We start from the raw sequence: 18,856 nt of genomic DNA on the forward strand, positions 1-18,856 counted from the left end.
AAGAGGTTATGGAACTCCTCAATATTTGAATTGTTGGACAACTTTGACCTGAGTGGATAAACCATTACTGACTGACACACTTTGAAAGATTCACAGTTGGTATAATTATTTCACTTTGATCTAGAAAACCTGCACTGTTAGGGGGCCCAGAGGACTGGGTTTGGGAAACAATGGTCTAGACTCTAGAGCGGCAGTTCCCAAACTGTGCGCCGCGGCTCCCAGGGGTGCCGCGGCGCTGTCTTAGGGGTGCCGCGGGACAGCCATGAAAAAATCAAACAGAAACACTTACCAATCCGCGCGGCGATGGGACCCAGCATCCTCCTCTCTTACGCAGCTGTCATATCAGTGACAGCTGCTGAGTGAGAGAGGAGGATGCTGGGTCCCGGCGCCGGGCAGATTGGTAAGTGTTTCTGTTTGGTTTTTTTATAGCTGACGCACGGCAGAGGGAGCAAAGTGAGAGAGTGCAGAGGAGCGTGACAGGAGGGGACAGAGCAGAGTGACAGCGTGACAGGAGGGGACAGAGGAGAGTGACAGCGTGACAGGAGGGGACAGAGCAGAGTGACAGGAGGGGACAGAGCAGAGTGACAGGAGGGGACAGAGCAGAGTGACAGCGTGACAGGAGGGGGACAGAGGAGAGTGACAGTGTGACAGGAGGGGGACAGAGGAGAGGGACAGCGTGACAGGAGGGGGACAGAGGAGAGGGACAGCGTGACAGGAGGGGGACAGAGGAGAGTGACAGGAGGGGGACAGAGGAGAGGGACAGCGTGGCAAAGGAGCTGTGACAGAGGGCAGAGGAGGGGGACAGAGGGCAGAGGAGCTGGGACAGCGTGACAGAGGGGGGGGACAGCGTGAGAGGGCAGAGGAGGGGGACAGCGTGAGAGGGCAGAGGAGGGGGACAGCGTGACAGGAGGGGGACAGAGGAGAGTGACAGGAGGGGGAGAGAGGAGAGGGACAGCGTGACAGGAGGGGTACAGCGTGGCAGAGGAGCTGTGACAGAGGGCAGAGGAGCTGGGACAGAGGACAGAGGAGCTGGGACAGCGTGAGAGGGGCAGTGGAGGGGGACATCGTGACAGGAGGGGGGACAGCGTGACAGAGGGCAGAGGAGGGGGGACAGCGTGACAGAGGGCAGCGTGAGAGAGGGCAGAGTGTCTGGATGCAGAGGGGGCATTTTTGCATACAACTAAATAAGCATTTCTGTCCTGACCTAAATATTTATTACAATTTTTTGACCCAACTACTTCTAAAACAGGACTGCTCGGTAATTATTTTGGAGGGGTGCCTTCAAAAAATTATGGAGACTCTAAGGGTGCCGCAAACTGCAAAAGTTTGGGAACCACTGCTCTAGAGTAATCATGATAGAATGTTGCTATGGATTAGAGGGTACATGGTAGAGACGGGTAGGAGGATACATGGTGAAGAGGGACAGGATACACAATGCAGGTTTGAGCAAGCCTTAACAAATTGATTCAAAAGTTCATAGCTAGCAATTTTGTAATATACAATTGGCAAGGGATGCAATTTATTTAAGTGTATGGAGACATTATACTACATAAATAATTTGCATATTATAGCAGCCTGTGTCCTCCATAGCACTTTGTTACGGCATGTGGCACCAAAATAACTTCCAGCACCTCCATATAAGCGCTGGAAGCCATTACAACTAAAGCTACCATGCACGCTGTACTATTACAGTGCTCAGAGATGCTCTAAACTGATCCAGTGACCTTATGCCACCCTGTGGTAGAGAAATCATGATACAGAGAGGCAGAGAGTATCCTTCTTACAGATTATAGGGTGCAGAGATGCAGGAAGCTGGTACAGAGATAAGCAGGGAGACGAATACAGTTTAGGGGAATCATGGTAGAGAGAGGCAGGAAGCAGAATGCGGGTTAGAGGGGTAATGCTAGAGATACGTAGAAGATTCTATATAGATTAGATGGATCTTGGTAATGAGGGATGATTCTACAGATTAAGGGGATCACAGTAGAGAGAGGCAACAAGAGGCTAGAAGGATCATGGCGGAGAGTAAAGATAGATTATACAGCACAAATGAAAAAACAAGCCCAAAACTTTGGCACCCCAACATCACTTATCCCAAAATGCCCCTCGCTTAAACCAAAATCCCCATAAATGCCCTCAGACCCCTACATGCCCTGAGATCTCGCATGTGCTTCAAACGTCCTCCATATGCCCCTCAGACCTCCCCACATGATATTCTCACCTCCCCACATGTCCCTACTCACTGGCTAATCTAAAAATTGTTACCTTCACAGCCAGAGCCCGTAAAGAAAGGAGGGAGAGTTTGCGGTGCAGAATATCCCGCACCCTCTCCTCCGCCTGTGTGAAGTGTGACCTCCCTGCGTTGTGCAGAGGAGGTCACATGACGCAGAAGACGACTGTTCCTGTTCATTCTTTATGGTATAAAGCAGAGAATAAGTCAAAATGGGGCAGAAAGGTGAAGAACGCAGGTAAAGGCTTGCCAAACCAATGGCGGCCTGTTGCCCATCACTGGGTTAGAGGGTTCATGGTTTAGAAAAACAGGAAGCAGAAAAATAAAAAAAAGTTTGTGGGGTCATGGTAGGTCATATTAGAGGAATCATGATAAAAGGACAGGAAAGAAAACGCAGGTTTAAGAAATAATGGCAGAGAGAGACTCAATAGATTATTCTTATTAGAGTGACAGGAAGGAAAATACAGACTAGAGGAATCATGATAGAAAGAGGAAGGAAAGAGGATACAGGTTAGAGCAGTGTTTCTCAACTCCAGTCCTCGGGACTCACTAACAGTGCAAGATTACCAGCCAGGTGACCAGTGAAATAATTATACCACCTGCTACACTGTGTCAGTCAGTAATGAATACACCTGTGCTTCAGCAAGGAGATATGGAAAACATGTACTGCTAGGGGGTCCCGAGGACTGGAGTTGAGAAACACTGGGTTAGAGTGATCATAGTAGAGAGAGGCAGGAAGAATACAGATTAGTGATCATAGTAGAGAGAGGCAGGAAGAATACAGGTTAGAGGGATCATAGTAGAGAGAGGCAGGAAGAATACAGGTTAGAGTGATCATAGTAGAGAGAGGCAGGAAGAATACAGATTAGTGATCATAGTAGAGAGAGGCAGGAAGAATACAGATTAGTGATCATAGTAGAGAGAGGCAGGAAGAATACAGGTTAGAGTGATCATAGTAGAGAGAGGCAGGAAGAATACAGATTAGAGTGATCATAGTAGAGAGAGGCAGGAAGAATACAGATTAGAGGGATCATAGTAGAGAGAGGCAGGAAGAATACAGGTTAGAGTGATCATAGTAGAGAGAGGCAGGAAGAATACAGGTTAGAGGGATCATAGTAGAGAGGCAGGAAGAATACAGGTTAGAGGGATCATAGTAGAGAGGCAGGAAGAATACAGGTTAGAGGGATCATAGTAGAGAGAGGCAGGAAGAATACAGGTTATAGGGATCATAGTAGAGAGAGGCAGGAAGAATACAGGTTAGAAGGATCATGGTAGAGAGAGGCAGGAAGAATACAGATTAGAGGGATCATAGTAGAGAGAGGCAGGAAGAATACAGATTAGTGATCATAGTAGAGAGAGGCAGGAAGAATACAGGTTAGAGGGATTATAGTAGAGAGAGGCAGGAAGAATACAGGTTAGAGGGATCATAGTAGAGAGAGGCAGGAAGAATACAGGTTAGAGGGATCATAGTAGAGAGAGGCAGGAAGAATACAGGTTAGAGGGATCATAGTAGAGAGAGGCAGGAAGAATACAGGTTAGAGGGATCATAGTAGAGAGAGGCAGGAAGAATACAGGTTAGAGGGATCATAGTAGAGAGAGGCAGGAAGAATACAGGTTATAGGGATCATAGTAGAGAGAGGCAGGAAGAATACATATTAAAGGGATCATAGTAGAGAGAGGCAGGAAGAATACATGTTAGAAGGATCATAGTAGAGAGAGGCAGGAAGAATGCAGGTTAGAAGGATCATAGTAGAGAGAGGCAGGAAGAATACAGTTTAGAGGGATCATAGTAGAGAGAGGCAGGAAGAATACAGGTTAGAGGGATCATAGTAGAGAGAGAGAGGCAGGAAGAATACAGGTTAGAGGGAACATAGTAGAGAGAGTCAGGAAGAATACAGTTTAGAGGGATCATAGTAGAGAGAGGCAGGAAGAATACAGGTTAGAGGGATCATAGTAGAGAGAGGCAGGAAGAATACAGGTTAGAGGGATCATAGTAGAGAGAGAGAGGCAGGAAGAATACAGGTTAGAGGGAACATAGTAGAGAGAGTCAGGAAGAATACAGATTAGAAGGGTCATAGCAGAGAGAGGCAGGAAGAATACAGGTTAGAGGGATCATAGTAGAGAGAGGCAGGAAGAATACAGATTAGAAGGATCATAGCAGAGAGAGGCAGGAAGAATACAGGTTAGAGGGATCATAGTAGAGAGAGTCAGGAAGAATACAGGTTAAAAGGATCATAGCAGAGAGAGGCAGGAAGAATACAGGTTAAAGGGATCTTGAGGGAGTGAGAGGCAGGAAGGAGCATAGAGACTAGAGGGATCTTGATAGAGTGAGGCAGAAATAAAAAGCAGGTTAAAGGGATCATGGAAAGAAAGATAGACACAGAACATAGTTTAAGGAGAGAGAGAGGCAGGAAGCAGATACAAATTAGGGGTATAATGGTAAAATAAGACAGTAAGCAGAATACATATTAGAGGCTAGTAGCAGGGAGAGGCAGACACTACAGATTACTGGTGAAAGGGTGAGGCAGACAATAGAGGTTAGTGACCAGTAGAGGAAGACAATACACTGAATACAGCTAGACGCTGCTAACACTATAAAGAAGAGGCTAGGGACAGGAAGAGTGAGGCAATACAGATAAGAGAGTCAAACTTTAGGGATTAGAGGCTGTTAACAGGGAGAGGCAAACAATAAAGATCACAGGCTTGTGACAAAAAGTAGTAATAAAGGTTAGTTACAGGTAGAGGAAAACAATACAGATAAGAGGCTAGTGGTAGGAAGAGATTAGAGGCTAGTGGCAGGAAGAGGCAGACATTACAGATTAGAGGCTGGTGACAGGGAGAAGTAGAAATTAAAGGTCAGGCTGGGTACACACTACAGGGTTTTCAGCTGATTGTCAGACCAATCACACGATAAACGAGCGTTCAGCCCAATATCGCGTTAGTGTGTACACTGCAATTATGAACAATTATTGTTCCAAAGCTCATTGTATCGTTTCATTGGATTTTTAAACTGAACTAAAAATATCATTCTAATTCTGCAGTGTGTACACACTCAGGACCAATGTACATAGATCTCTATGGAGTGTGTAGTCAGGATCTTTTCAGCTGATTGTTATGACAGATGAAGAGCACAGATCTGAAGGTAAATCCTGTAAAACGTGTATAGTGTGTACATATGAATCAGCTGCTGATCGAGACTTTTATCTTCTGTTGTTTGTAAAATTGATGTCACATCGGCAGAAATTTTCTGTAGTGTAGTCACAGGTAGAGACAGACAGTACAGATAAAAGGTGATAAGGGGAGCCAGACAACAGAGATACGATGCTAGCTGCAGGGAAAGGCAGACATTACATGTAAGTGACTGGTAACTGGTAGAGGCAGACGATAGAGGTTAGAGACTATACCAGAGATACTGGATAGTAGATACATCCCATACCCTAAAAACATATAATTTAAGTTAACCTGTCCAATACTCTTCATGGTGTCGGTAATGGTGCGTTCTCACCTTTTGTGACTGTGAAAGTTAAATGCATTTTTCATGTTTTTTATGATTTTAATATTTTTTATAGGTGTAATACAATTTTCAATGGAAGAAAAATTTAAGATGCTCTATTCTGAAAACACAACTCCAGCATTAAGGTGTTATCAGAGTCTGTGTATTTTATTTTTCTTGTGTTCTTTACTTTACCCTTCCTCTGCCAGAGCCATACCCAGCATAACCCTTCCTCTGCCAAAACCATACCCAGCTTAACCCTTCCTCTGCCAGAGCCATACCCAGCATAACCCTTCCTCTGCCAAAACCATACCCAGCTTAACCCTTCCACTGTCAAAACCATACCCAGCTTAACCCTTCCTCTGCCAGAGCCATACCCAGCATAACCCTTCCTCTGCCAAAACCATACCCAACTTAACCCTTCCTCTGCCAGAGCCATACCCAGCTTAACCCTTCCTCTGCCAGAGCCATACCCAGCATAACCCTTCCTCTGCCAAAACCATACCCAGCTTAACCCTTCCTCTGCCAGAGCCATACCCAGCATAACCCTTCCTCTGCCAAAACCATACCCAGCTTAACCCTTCCACTGCCAAACCATACCCAGCTTAACCCTTCCTCTGCCATACCCAGCTTAACCCTTTCTCTGCCAAAACCATACCCACCTTAACCCCTCCTCTGCTGGAGCCATACCCAGCTTAACCCTTCCTCTGCCAAAACCATACCCACCTTAACCCCTCCTCTGCCAAAACCATACCCACCTTAACCCCTCCTCTGCCAAAACCATACCCACCTTAACCCCTCCTCTTCCGGAGCCATACCCAGCTTAACCCTTCCTCTGCCAAAACCATACCCAGCTAACTTAACCATTCCTCTTCTTCATCTTACTCTACCTAGTTAACCCTTCCTCTGCCAAATCTATAAAACTGTTTACTTAGCCTTTTCTCAGTCAAAGTTCTACACTTGCACACCTTACTTAACCTCCTATCACTAATTTATTCCTCTAGCAGGCATTGATGTTATCATTACCGTCTTTCCATTTCCAGGAATTACAAATTATTTAACCTCTTTCATGCCAGCCTTTCCTTTTGATAGATACCGGCACAGCATTCCTTAATCCTCTATATACCACCACAGCAGTTTAAACCCTTTCTTGCTAGAGTTCATTAAATAAGTCCTGGAGAGTCATGTAGTCCACACGACGGGGAACTTGTGCTCACTTACCTTATGTGTAGCCTACAGCCCATGGAATCCGATGTAAGCGGAGAGCTTGGAGAGAGGAGCTTCTTGTCAGAGCCTATGAGCCTGCAATCCATCTGGGATGTGTGAATGAGGGGGAGGAGGGCTGGGTGCCATGTGTGATAACAGAGAGTGGGGAGTGATGGAGAGGAAGCAGCGGGGGTCCTTATTGCCCTGTGTAAGAAGTGCCAGCTGGGTGGGAAGGAGGCAGGGTGACTCTCACTCTAATCCCACCTTTCCTCATCATGTATATCTGTCATCCTCTCTCCACCTTATCCCACTAGTGACTTTCCTCACCCTCCAGTTACCTACTATCCCATGCCACCCCCCCCCCCCTCCTCAATCCCCATGCCCCCCCCCCTCCTCAATCCCCATGCCACCCTAGTGGCTCTCCTTCACTCACACAGCCCACCATCCCTCCTGTTCTTCTCCCACTCACACTCACCCCTCGCCTCCACGCTTTCTCATCAGACGTTCTCACTCTGTTCCTCAAATACCCATAACATTTGTTTCAAAGACCAGATAAGAGACAGTAATCTGTTTATGAAGCATATTCCTGAATAAGTTCACAAAAATAAAAAGTAGGTGGGCATGGTTAGCTATATCTCTAAATGCAGATATAGGTATAGGGAGAGTCAACCCCAGGCTTCTCAGACTAGGGCTGGTGACTTTATGATGGGGTAGTGAGGTGCAAAAAACCATGGGTTATATTTACTAAACTGCAGGTTTGAAAAAGTGGAGATGTTGCCTATAGCAACCAATCAGATTCCAGCTATCATTTATTTAGTACATTCTACAAAATGACAGCTAGAATCTGATTGGTTGCTATAGGCAACATCTCCACTTTTTTAAACCTGCAGTTTAGTAAATATACCCCATGGCTTTGTAAGTGTCGTCCATCGGTGTCTTCTGTATCTGACTATGTTACTAGACATGAACTGACACAACATCTCAGGTCCTGTGCTGCCAGCACAGCCACATCTGAAGTAAAGTTGAAGCGAATACTTTATTTCAACTCTTTAAACATACTCTTCGGTCCTGCTAAATCCACCCCCCCCCCTCCGCTGTGCACAAAGACAAACATTCCCCATTCCTTATTTTCTTTCTCCTTACTCTGTCTGAATTAGGAATTGACAAATGGGAATTTACAAAAGTGCAATCTGGCAGAACGTAAATGAGCAGGAGCAGTGTGAAGCACATTTTCTACAAAGGTATTTCTCCAGGGAAGGTAACAGAACTTGGCACACACGGTCACTGCACACACACTGACAAGGACACAATGGGGGTCAACTACAAACGTTAAAAATGCAGACGAGCATTGTTCTGTGCATCCGCTACTTCCCATTCTGTGACATCATGTGCGTCTTTTCACATACACCTGCGTGGATTACAGCAGCAAGATGGTGTCAGTTACAAGGTTAATATATTTTTCACCGTAACCGTACCTCCCAACGTTTGTCATGCACGAGAAGGGGGTGTGGTCATTCAGGACGAGGGGGGTACCACATTGGTGTGTCACACCCCCAGCGCTCTTACTGTCCCCTAAAACTATGTGCTCTTTGTGCGCAACATTGAAGGGACATCACTAAGTTTCACTTATCCCCCAGCTGTCCCCTCGATAATCGGAACAGTGGGACAGCCACCTCAAATTGGGATTATCTTGCCTAAATCGGACAGTTGGGAGGTATGCCACAATGATTTTGCGAGGGTATGTAGCAATTATACCTTGACACATACTATTTTCCACTAATTGCATATATACAACTTGTGTCAATTCTGTCGCGAGTAACGCAGCGCTAAATCTATTACCGTTAATACGGTAATTTTAACCGTGATTTCTGCTTGCGGCTTCCTGAGCTGCGAGCAAAAACCAGCGTTAAAGATTACTGTATTAACGGTAATGATGCGCACTACTACCGTAATATCGGTAATAGTGGGCAGTAATGCGGCCAATTGGATTCCCCCCAAAAATTGAGTCTGTGGTTCACCACAAGGGAACACTCACATTTTTCAGCGTGCTATTTCGATAATCTGACCCGTTTGAATTGCACAAATTCTTAATTTTCTAGGGGCAAAGCTCATTATGAGAGTGTGGGTGGATAATTGCACTAAATCTGTTATTGCAATATTTTGTTAGTGGTGGGACTCTGGATTCTAAATCATGTGCGTTTTTAAGGACTGAAACATGTAGATTTTTTTAATATCTTGGTGCACTGATTACTAGACAGAGCAGACCAAGTAATTCCTGTATGCACCAAGCATTTCACATCAAGTCCACGTTATCTTTTGTAAATGTCATACTTGTACCACTGAGTTTAAAAGCGGGAGGGCCTAGGCCCCCTTAGAGTCCTGGAAACCTAGTTACCTCCCAAAAAACCCCTATTATAACCCTTCATTGGCCATATGCAATTACATCAGAAATGCTTCCTTAAAGAACACATTAGATACAACCAGATTAAATATTTTATCATGGTCAAAGTATATGGGCAATAAAAAAATGTAGGGATTTTTATGAAATATTTATTTACTTATTTAACTACAAGAGATTTGTATTAGTTTGAGCTATAATAAACTATTATCTAAATTCATGTTAGAGCATATCCATACCCCCCAACATTTATAAAGGCAAGATTGGGACAAAAAGGCGGCCTGCCAAACTTTGCCCCTGTTCTGCCCAATGCGCCCTCTTCAGGGGCAAACGCAGGATTTGTAGAGGAGGGTTTCCACACCAACGCCGCCAGTGGGCGTGACCAGCATGCATGGGGGCTATAATTTTAGACAGTGCTTGGCTTCTCTCCAACTCTTCCTATCCCCATAATATACATGAGCAATGCTCCGTGCACTACTGTTAGGTGCACGCAGCTCTCCCTTTTCAAGCAGAGCCGTGTGAAGCGGGGGCAGGGTCCAGCCACCTCAATTATACAGTGTCCCAGGCTTGGAGGGGGCTTCCAGGCACTAGAAACCCCCCCCCCCCCCTCGGTTTGCCTATGCTCTTTCCACCAAATCACACCCACTGTTTTGGTGAAGCAATGCCCCTTTCAAGGACTGCGAAGTGGGACTGTCCAGCCAAAATCGAAACAGATGGGGCTATGGCATATCGATACATGCTCTTAGTCTAGAGACACTGCAGCGGTAAGCCTGACAGGAGGCGAGGTATCTTTAATCATGTTGCCCAGTCTAAAGGGTGTGACTATTATCACTTAATTAAGATATCAAAAATAAAAACACAACAGTATATTTTGGCAGAATCGAATCCACGTTTCCCGGCCTTTAACCATTCTCCAGTGAACTTTACCAGCCTCCAGAATACATTTGCGGACACAAACACATACAGCCTTCTCCTTTAAACCTCCACCGATTTGGGGTTCTACTTTCATATACAATATATGACTCAGAGATCGGAGGCTTTACCACACTACCGCAGACACATATCAACCTCCCATCAAAGGCATTTCCTTGTTTGCACTTATGACTGGTGTTAATTGGATGTCTGAAATGTGAGAAAATACTTTTCTTTAATGAAGTGGCTTAGATTCGGGGATTAAAATGTATCCCTGAGACGCGGCGTGGCTCCCTGAACGCAATATTGGCAGCTAGCCCGGCGTGCTTACCACGTCTCGGATTTAGACATCCTGAGGTGTAGCCGTAGTGGTTCTTATTCCCAGTTGCTTTGTAAGAGATTTACCTGCCAACTAGGGAACATACTGGGACTAATGCAAATCAGCAGCACATTATGAGTAAACCCGTCGCCATTAATGATGTATTTTCTTACTCATTAGTCTTTAAAAATCCATCTACATAACATTTGTTCTTTGTTCCGCAATTGCTTAAAGGGTTCTTCCACCTTCGGGGGACTTTGAATTATTGGCTTGCACATGCCCTCCTGTAACTTTGACTGAATACGTCACTTTATCTGTCTGGGTTTGCTCTGTGCTTTTCAGTCATAAGGTTGACGTGTTTATTTTCATTGCTCCTGGGTACTGCATAGATCTGTGGGAAATGTTGTTACCAAGAGAGAGTGCACAGAAGAGCTCAGTCATACAACAGGGCAGCAAAAATAAACAACACAAAATATGCATACCCGGCTATAAAGCACATAGGACAGATAGAGCAATGTAACTAGTAAAAGTTGCAAGAGGCCATGTATAAGCCGATAAATTATTATCATTTTTTATTTATAAGTGCCAAAAAGGGTCCGCAGCCCCGTACAAAGAGCATGGGACAACAGTACGTAACATACAGGGCAATACAAAACACAAAACAAATAAAGGAAAAACTTAGCCGAGGACAGGTGCACAGGGCAGAGAGGAAAAAGTGAATTCCAGTGCACAGACACAAAGGGAAGGAGGGAGGTGGCGAGTGAATAAAGGAGGCTGAGCCTCTGTCCAGCAGAGGTGCCACTAACAGGATCAGCGAAAAGATGGAGATGCCATGACAATGTAGAAGAGGAGAGACAGGAGCAGGAGTCAAGTGTCGAAGTGGTAGAGTCAAAGGTTGGAGGAAGAGGACAATAGGATAGAGGGTTCTGCTCAAGGGAGCTTACAAAATAAAGACACCCTCTAACACAGGGAATAGGGGTAAATTACTCCAAATGGGGTAAAAATGAAATTCCTGGGGGTAATGCTCCTGATTCACATGCTGTCAGTTGGATTGTAGACCCCTTTACATGTGAAATTGCTGTTGTACCAGAAGAGCCTCAAGGGTTGGCAGAGGCACTTCTTGAGCTTCGATGCAATAATGAAGCACGTATTGCATTTGAAAACAAAGCAGATCTGTCAAATTTTTGGATGTCAACAGCTGCAAAGGCATTCAAAATTTGCACATGAGGAGGCAGTCAAAAAGTTGCTGCCTTTTGAAACAACCTACCTTTGCGAACAAGGATTTTCCACTCTAACGAACATAAAAACAAAGCAGAGAAATCGATTGAACGCTGAAGACTGCATCCAAATTGCTCTGACATCAAAATGCCCCAATATTGATGCTCTCGTATCAAAAATGAAGCAACATCATTTCTCCAAAACCTGAAGTTTTGAAGTTGAAGCTATCAAAGAAATTTTGAATAGATTCAATAAAATTTTGAATTCCAATAATTAATAATATATGATTTCCTTGCTTTCAGTGGTGTAACGTCGGCGTATCTAAATACATTTGGGGGTAAAAGGTAAAAAAGTTCCCTGACCCCCTGCTCTAACATATCCAGGTCTAATATCTGTTCTATATAAAGTATGTATTTTAAGTATTTTATTTCAACAAGCTGGACAAAAGTTTGGTAAGTTGATCTAGGTGGTGAGAAAGACACATGGATGTGAAAAAGAAGGTACTGGCCAACTGGACAGTTGAAGGAGTTTGGGGTGAGGCAGGGGTTGAACAGTGCATTCCTGGCCCCTGGGCAAAACTTAGGTACTATACACCCAAAGGGGGGCACGTGGGACCTCATTCTGAAAGTGCACTGGATGTGCAGCACAAATCGTGGCAAATGTCATGGCAAAGTATGGCCTCCTTCTGCTTTAGAACAGCCCCTTTCCATTGTTAATTATGAGTGAGGGGACATTGGGGATCTATTACATGTTGCACTTTAGTGTATTTAAAGCTTTGTTTTTTTACATTGTTTGAAGTCCGTCTTCCCACATATGTGCAACTGTAATGTGGAGAATGCATCCTATTAATAGAATACGACAAACTGCTCCTACATTGCGGTGTAATAGTTAAGTCCTTTTTTAGGGGAAAAAAAGATGTGTGAATGTTCCTGTAAATGCGCTGTCTCGACCCTTCTAAGCTTCTCCTACAAAAAAAAAATATATAACAATTCTTGCCTTGCCTGTTGGTGCCAATTATAAATGAATTTTACCACTTAATAAATAATGATTGCCCCCAACATTTATATGTCATTAGTGCCTCCTCTCACGTGGTGGTTTTGTCTTCAATCCGCCACACATTGAAGTTAAAAACCAAACACTATTTTTTAGTACATTTAACCCCTAGTGATTCCAAATCAATAAGTAGAGACAAAAGTGTTAACGTTAAAGGCTATTTTTGTTCTATTAATAACAAATAACACCTTATACTTATATTATTTATCTTTAAAGGACTCTGAATCTGAAATCAGTTGTCTAGGAGAAACATTTTCAAAATATTAGAACCCTGCTATAAAGGAAATAAATGTTTCATTCAGTTTCTGTGTCAGTTAAATGCCTTTTTCACACCTTGCCCTGTGTGGGATGATTGTGACGCAGACCCCAAACTATTCCTAGCCTGTACCCACGTTTCTGCTATATCTGATCGTCACTAAGCTTTCGTCTGTTCCTTAAATCTTACTGCAAGCTCTACTGCACCCAGCCGGTCACTCTACTGACAATGTGCTTTGTACTGCACTTAGGGCTAGATTTACTAAATGGCGGGTTTGAAAAAGTGGAGATGTTGCCTATAGCAACCAATCAGATTCTAGCTTTCATTTATTTAGTACATTCTACAAAATGACAACTAGAATCTGATTGGTTGCTATAGGCAACATCGCCACTTTTTCAAACCCGCCGTTTAGTAAATCTACCCCTTAGTCTTTTACCCCTTAGTCTTTTCTGCATCACTAATACTCTCTGTTCTACCCAACCCAAGGTGCGAGATAATACAAAATTAGTTCACTGAAACTGTTTGCCGACAGGTTTTAATTAACAGATTTAGAAAAGATCATATTTTTATATGAAAACAGAAGACAACTGAAAAAAAAAATCTAGCAAAAATGTCAGATGCTAGATTATTTATGTCGGAGATGTATTAAAAAAAAGGAAAAAATTATTGCTGATTGTTACACTTTTTAGTAAATAACTCCCAGTTTTGTGTTATCCAAAAAATGTTCATATCTTCACAATTTTTACAATAAATTGGCTTTAAGTACAATGATTCATTTTATTTTGATTTTCTTGGTATAATTTTGTAATAAATATCTTATTACTTTGCAGGTATTATATAAGGAAAGCAGGAAATGATAGTAGGACAACTCTGGGATATGAGATATAGAGCCCGATTCATTAGCGCTCGTAAAAAGAACGTAGTACGTGTTTTTGTTTTTTTTTAAACACGCACGTGTTTTAGGCATACACACGTCTGTATTCAACTACAAGCAGATCTGAAGAAGTCTCTTGTTGAATACGGGTCTAGGTGCGCTCTGCTTTGACAAACACAATACACTAAAGGATACGTCCAATACAGTGGTGGATCTAAGGGGGGTCGATCGGGGGCATTCGCCCCCCCTAGCAGCAGAAAGTCTAACTTTAAAATAGGTCCCAGCCGCCGATCAAAACAGGAGGGTGTGGGGCCAATCGCGAGCGGAAGGTGGGGCTTAACGCGGGCCAGCCAATCAGAGTGGTCCCAGTCGCCGATCAAAACGGGAGGGGGCGGGATCAATCGCGAGCGGAAGGCGGGGCTAAATGCGGGCCAGCCAATCAGAGTGAAGGAGGGCGTGATTACGTAAAATCACCCCCCCCCCCCTCTCCCTAAGCATAGTCTACGTCTGCCCCAGGTCCAATACATATGTGGAATATAAAGAAGGCAGAGAGAAAAAAAAGGATTCAATTATTGTCATCTCTTAATAATATCCTCATTAATGTAAAAACATTTTAAAAAAAAAAAAAGTACTTTTCTTTTCCATTTTGTTCCACCCATATATTTATAAGGATTTATTATATATATATATATATATATATATATATATATATATATATATATACGGCATATATATATATATATATATATATATATATATATATATATATATATATAATATATTTATTAATGCCTACTCTACATACAGTTGCTCCTGGTTGCAAACACATGTTCTAGCATGTATACACATCCATCATCCCTATCACTCAGCAGTTACACCTGACCTATAGCTGGAGCAAGTCATACGACAGAAAAACACGTACCTTAGAGATACCCAATGATTGAATTGGAAACTGCTGTGTGCGCTCCAGCTTGGCACAGCCTTATTGTACATTGACTACGTGCATACGCCCCTCCCCGTTCTGTCCATGAAATTGTAGTCTCTTATAAGTGTCCTTTGCGCTCTCAGATGAATTGGATGTTGCTGCGTTCACTGACGTCTAGTATGGTTCTGGGCATGTGCATGGTGATTTTATGCAAAATACGGCACGCAACGGCAGCTACGTTCCTTGATGAATCATGCCCACAATGTACAATCTAATAGTTCCAGCAATTTGTATGTCTTCTGGTGGCATGTTTTTTAAAACACTAATTGTCTATTAAGCTTTGATTGTACCAGGTGTTGTCCTGGGGGGTATATAAGACCTTTGTGTTTCCTAGTTGTTGGTATGTCCTTGAAAAAGGTCCAGTTTTAGGACAAAACGTCTGGTAAAGACAAAACTTATTTCACCTTGAAACTTGGAGAGTGAGATTTATAACTTTTAATTTGTTAACAACATTAGTTGGTTCTCTGTGTACCTTGCTATGTGTTAGTATGGGAACTCTTAGGGACTAGAGGTGAAAATTCCTTGATCGGTGGCACAAGGATTTACATTTCAGAAGAGGGATGTTATTGTTAGGAACTTGCCTCTCCTTGTTCCTGCTCGCGATCGCAGTCAATGCCCCGTGTTTTTGTGCGGTGCATGGCTGCGGTCATGTGACTCAAGAGGCGGGGAATTTGAAATCTCCTCTCCTATTGCTGGCGCACTCTGACAACGAGTTACTACTTAGCGTCTGGCTCCCCTCTGTGTACCTGTGCTGATCCTGCTGACCCCCTGTGTAGGTCCTCTGCTTATTTGACCATTCTGCTACCTGTGTCCACTGTGTGTCCGACCCGACTGACATTTGTGTATCAGAACCGGCTATCTTTTGACCGTTCTGCTGCTAGCTCCCTGGTGTATCTAACCTGGCTGAATTACTGTGTATCCAACCTGGCTTTTCCTATCCTCTTCTCAGCTACCCGTGTATCTAACCCGGCTGTGCTCCTGGGTATCCAACCCTGCGACTCTCCTATCTGTGGTTAGCTTCAGTGTATCCGACCCGGAGCCTCACTGAGACGCGTCAGGACTGTTCGTTCTGTGCTGTTCCTCTGAGCTAATTATCCTGCCCAGCTTTACCACCACAGAGTCTGTCCGCTGGATCTCCCATCTACTGGTTTCTCATCTATCACGTCAGGGCGCTAACCTAGGGGTCGCGACCTGCGGGCCTCCGGCAGCAAAACCCATCCCGCCTTGCGGCGGTTCTTGGTGAAGATCGGGAGGTCCGTTAGCCTCCGTGCCATGGGAAGGCCCGTGTTAATGCTAATAGACATCACCCACGAGACGTAACAGTTATACCTTTGCCTCATTCTCTCTCTTATCACCACCTCACACTCCTGCCTTCAGTTTGCCAGCATTGTTCCCCACATCAGGATCTAGCTGCCCCATTTGATCAGACTTCCTCCCAACTTCCAATCTTTCTAGCACTTCCTAGAAACTCACCTTCTCACGGTTGCCTACCCCATCCTATCCTGATAATTCCCTCCTCACGCTCCATCTGCCCCTTATATTCCTTTGCCTCCACCCCCATTGTCTCCATTTGCACCCCACCCTAAACAACTTCCTCCTCTCGCTCCACCTACCTATTCTACTCCCTTCCATCCAACCTTATTATTCCGTTTGCTTCCATGTCCCCCTTAAATGTTTACTCTCATGAGACTGGGCCCTCTCTACCTTCCATCTCCTCATCCTTTTTGTAAATGTCCTTTGTTCTAACTGTGTCTTCTAATGTTTTTACTTTCTCTATTGTCTCTATTGCTTTTTATTGATTCTAATGTTTCTCCTGTACATTACTTATTTGTATATTGTTGTTAATACTGCGGCACTACGGATTCTGTAAACACCTTATAAATAAACTAAGATGCTTACGATAACTTTTTCACTCGTGAGTAGCTATTTTGATTCAGGAGTACTAATTCTCAACAACTTTGGGAGAAGTCAAAATTACTTCTACTAACCTTGGTGACCATTTGTGGTCTACCAGAATTGACATAATTTAATTTGTGAGGAACACTGAATGCTATAAATGTTTTACAAAAGCGTTTTATAAACAGGGGAAAGCTGAGTAACAATAAGCATTTATCAAAGACAAGTTAACCCGTGCATGATACTCATGCATTCTAGTCAAATCAAGCTACTTAAGGTGTTAAAAAGGTTCTTGTCATGCATTTGGGCCATAGCCCAGGCCTCCTCAGGGGAAGAGCGTTACTTCCCGACGTAAGCGCCCTTTTTTAACGTGGTTTTGTCCACATGTCACCACCTCATCATTCTTCTCCATCACCTCATCCTTCATTTTCATCGCCACATCTATCCAGATGTCTAACCAGACACAGGGATCTCTCTCAGCGGTCCTGAGTATCACACTCCTCTCGCTCTGTCAACCACCAACCACTCCCCATTGTCACCCCCGGCAACCACCAACCACTCCCCACTGTCACTTCTCCTTCAAGAAATATATATATTTTTTAAATCTTTATAAACACTTTTAACAACTAACAAATTAAATTAACAAATTAAAAACATCTTAGTATACCAAATTTCAGCCCTTTCTGAATTTTTTTTCCCCACACACACTAATAATTTAGTAGGTCAGTGTATAACTCCGCCCAGCAGGTGGCGCTGCAGCTTGGTTTTATTTTTTTCACACACACACACAGACAGACTAACACACGCCACTAGACATTTATATTATAGATATGGACAATAGTTCATTCTGGTCAATCGAACACAAAGGAGCTCTCACTGGCTTTTATTAAGTTTTCCGCTGTTACCATTAGACATCGGGGTAAAAATATGGGCACTATTACAGAATATATTATAATGAGATGGCTAAAAGATCTGGGAAGGATGGTTACTTCAATGGCAGCTGCAAACCATGAGATTTGGGTCTTGAGCCAATTAAGAGAGGGAATGTTATCAATGAACAATAATTAGCTTCTGCTCTTAAGATTACACGCATGCACGCTTAATGAGATAATTAATGAGTACAGCCTGCTACACCCTGAATGAATGAAACAGGGGGTAGTACTTTAGTTTTTTAATTTGATAAGAATATTATATAGGCTGTGCACTGGTACTCTACATGATAGCGATAGCAGAATGGGTCTGGAACTGATCAAGGTTTGAAAGAAGAGATTTCATTCTCTGGTACAACTATAAACTTTACCTTCAACTATAAGCAGTACTTTCAGCTAACTTTGGATAAGTACATAAACGGGGATCTCCCATGACAGTTTTATTGTATTGCTTTAATTAGACATTTCCATTTATTGATTATACATAATCATTTGGATATGTGTGGGACACTCTGTTTTCCAATGATGGATTGTTAAGCACAGCAGCTGTAATAAAAGCTGTGATTGTGTACCTGTTTTATCTACTTTGTATCTGTATGGAATTAGGCATTTTAATGAGGGGCTCTGTCCCACCATTCTATTTTAAACATATTGTTGAGAGTATTTTTGTGGCTTTAAATTTTATAAAAAAAATAGTGAAGGTATTTAATACTTCAAATGACCTTAGTACAGTAATGGTCATCCAACAGAAAGCTAGGGTCCTGTGTACAGACCTTTTACCCTGGAACGAAACATTTCTTGAGAAGTGAGCGAAACGCGCAAGTGTGGCACGGTGGCTAGCACTTCTGCCTCACAGCGCTGGGGCCATGAGTTCGATTCCCGACCATGGCCTTATCTGCGTGGAGTTTGTATGTTCTCCCTGTGTTTGCGTGGGTTTCCTCCGGGTGCACCGGTTTCCTCCAAAACATACTGGTAGGTTAATTAGCTGCTATCAAAAATTGACCCTAGTCTGTCTCTCTGTCTGTGTGTGTATGTTAGGGAATTTAGACTGTAAGCTCCAATGGGCAGGGACTGATGTGAATGATTT

General features: G+C 43.5%; 1 protein-coding gene across 4 annotated transcripts in view; it reads right to left on the bottom strand.

Moving 5' to 3' along the window:
- Positions 1-18,856, bottom strand: part of LOC142101262 (chemokine-like protein TAFA-1) — a 29,709-nt gene that overhangs the window by 8,481 nt on the left and 2,372 nt on the right. The window contains exon 1 of one of the 4 annotated variants that reach the window (XM_075185602.1): positions 6,945-7,224. The exons of 1 other annotated variant lie outside the window; for it this stretch is intronic. In XM_075185602.1, the coding sequence (XP_075041703.1) occupies positions 6,945-7,036 (92 nt within the window). In that variant the 5' untranslated portion in view covers positions 7,037-7,224. Of the gene's footprint in view, positions 1-6,944; positions 7,225-14,881; positions 16,436-18,856 lie in introns of those variants that run through there. 2 more of the 4 variants (XM_075185598.1, XM_075185599.1) reach the window with 2 other exon arrangements.

The sequence above is a fragment of the Mixophyes fleayi genome, chromosome 9 (assembly GCF_038048845.1).
Source record: "Mixophyes fleayi isolate aMixFle1 chromosome 9, aMixFle1.hap1, whole genome shotgun sequence".
Classification (NCBI taxonomy): Eukaryota; Metazoa; Chordata; class Amphibia; order Anura; family Limnodynastidae; genus Mixophyes; species Mixophyes fleayi.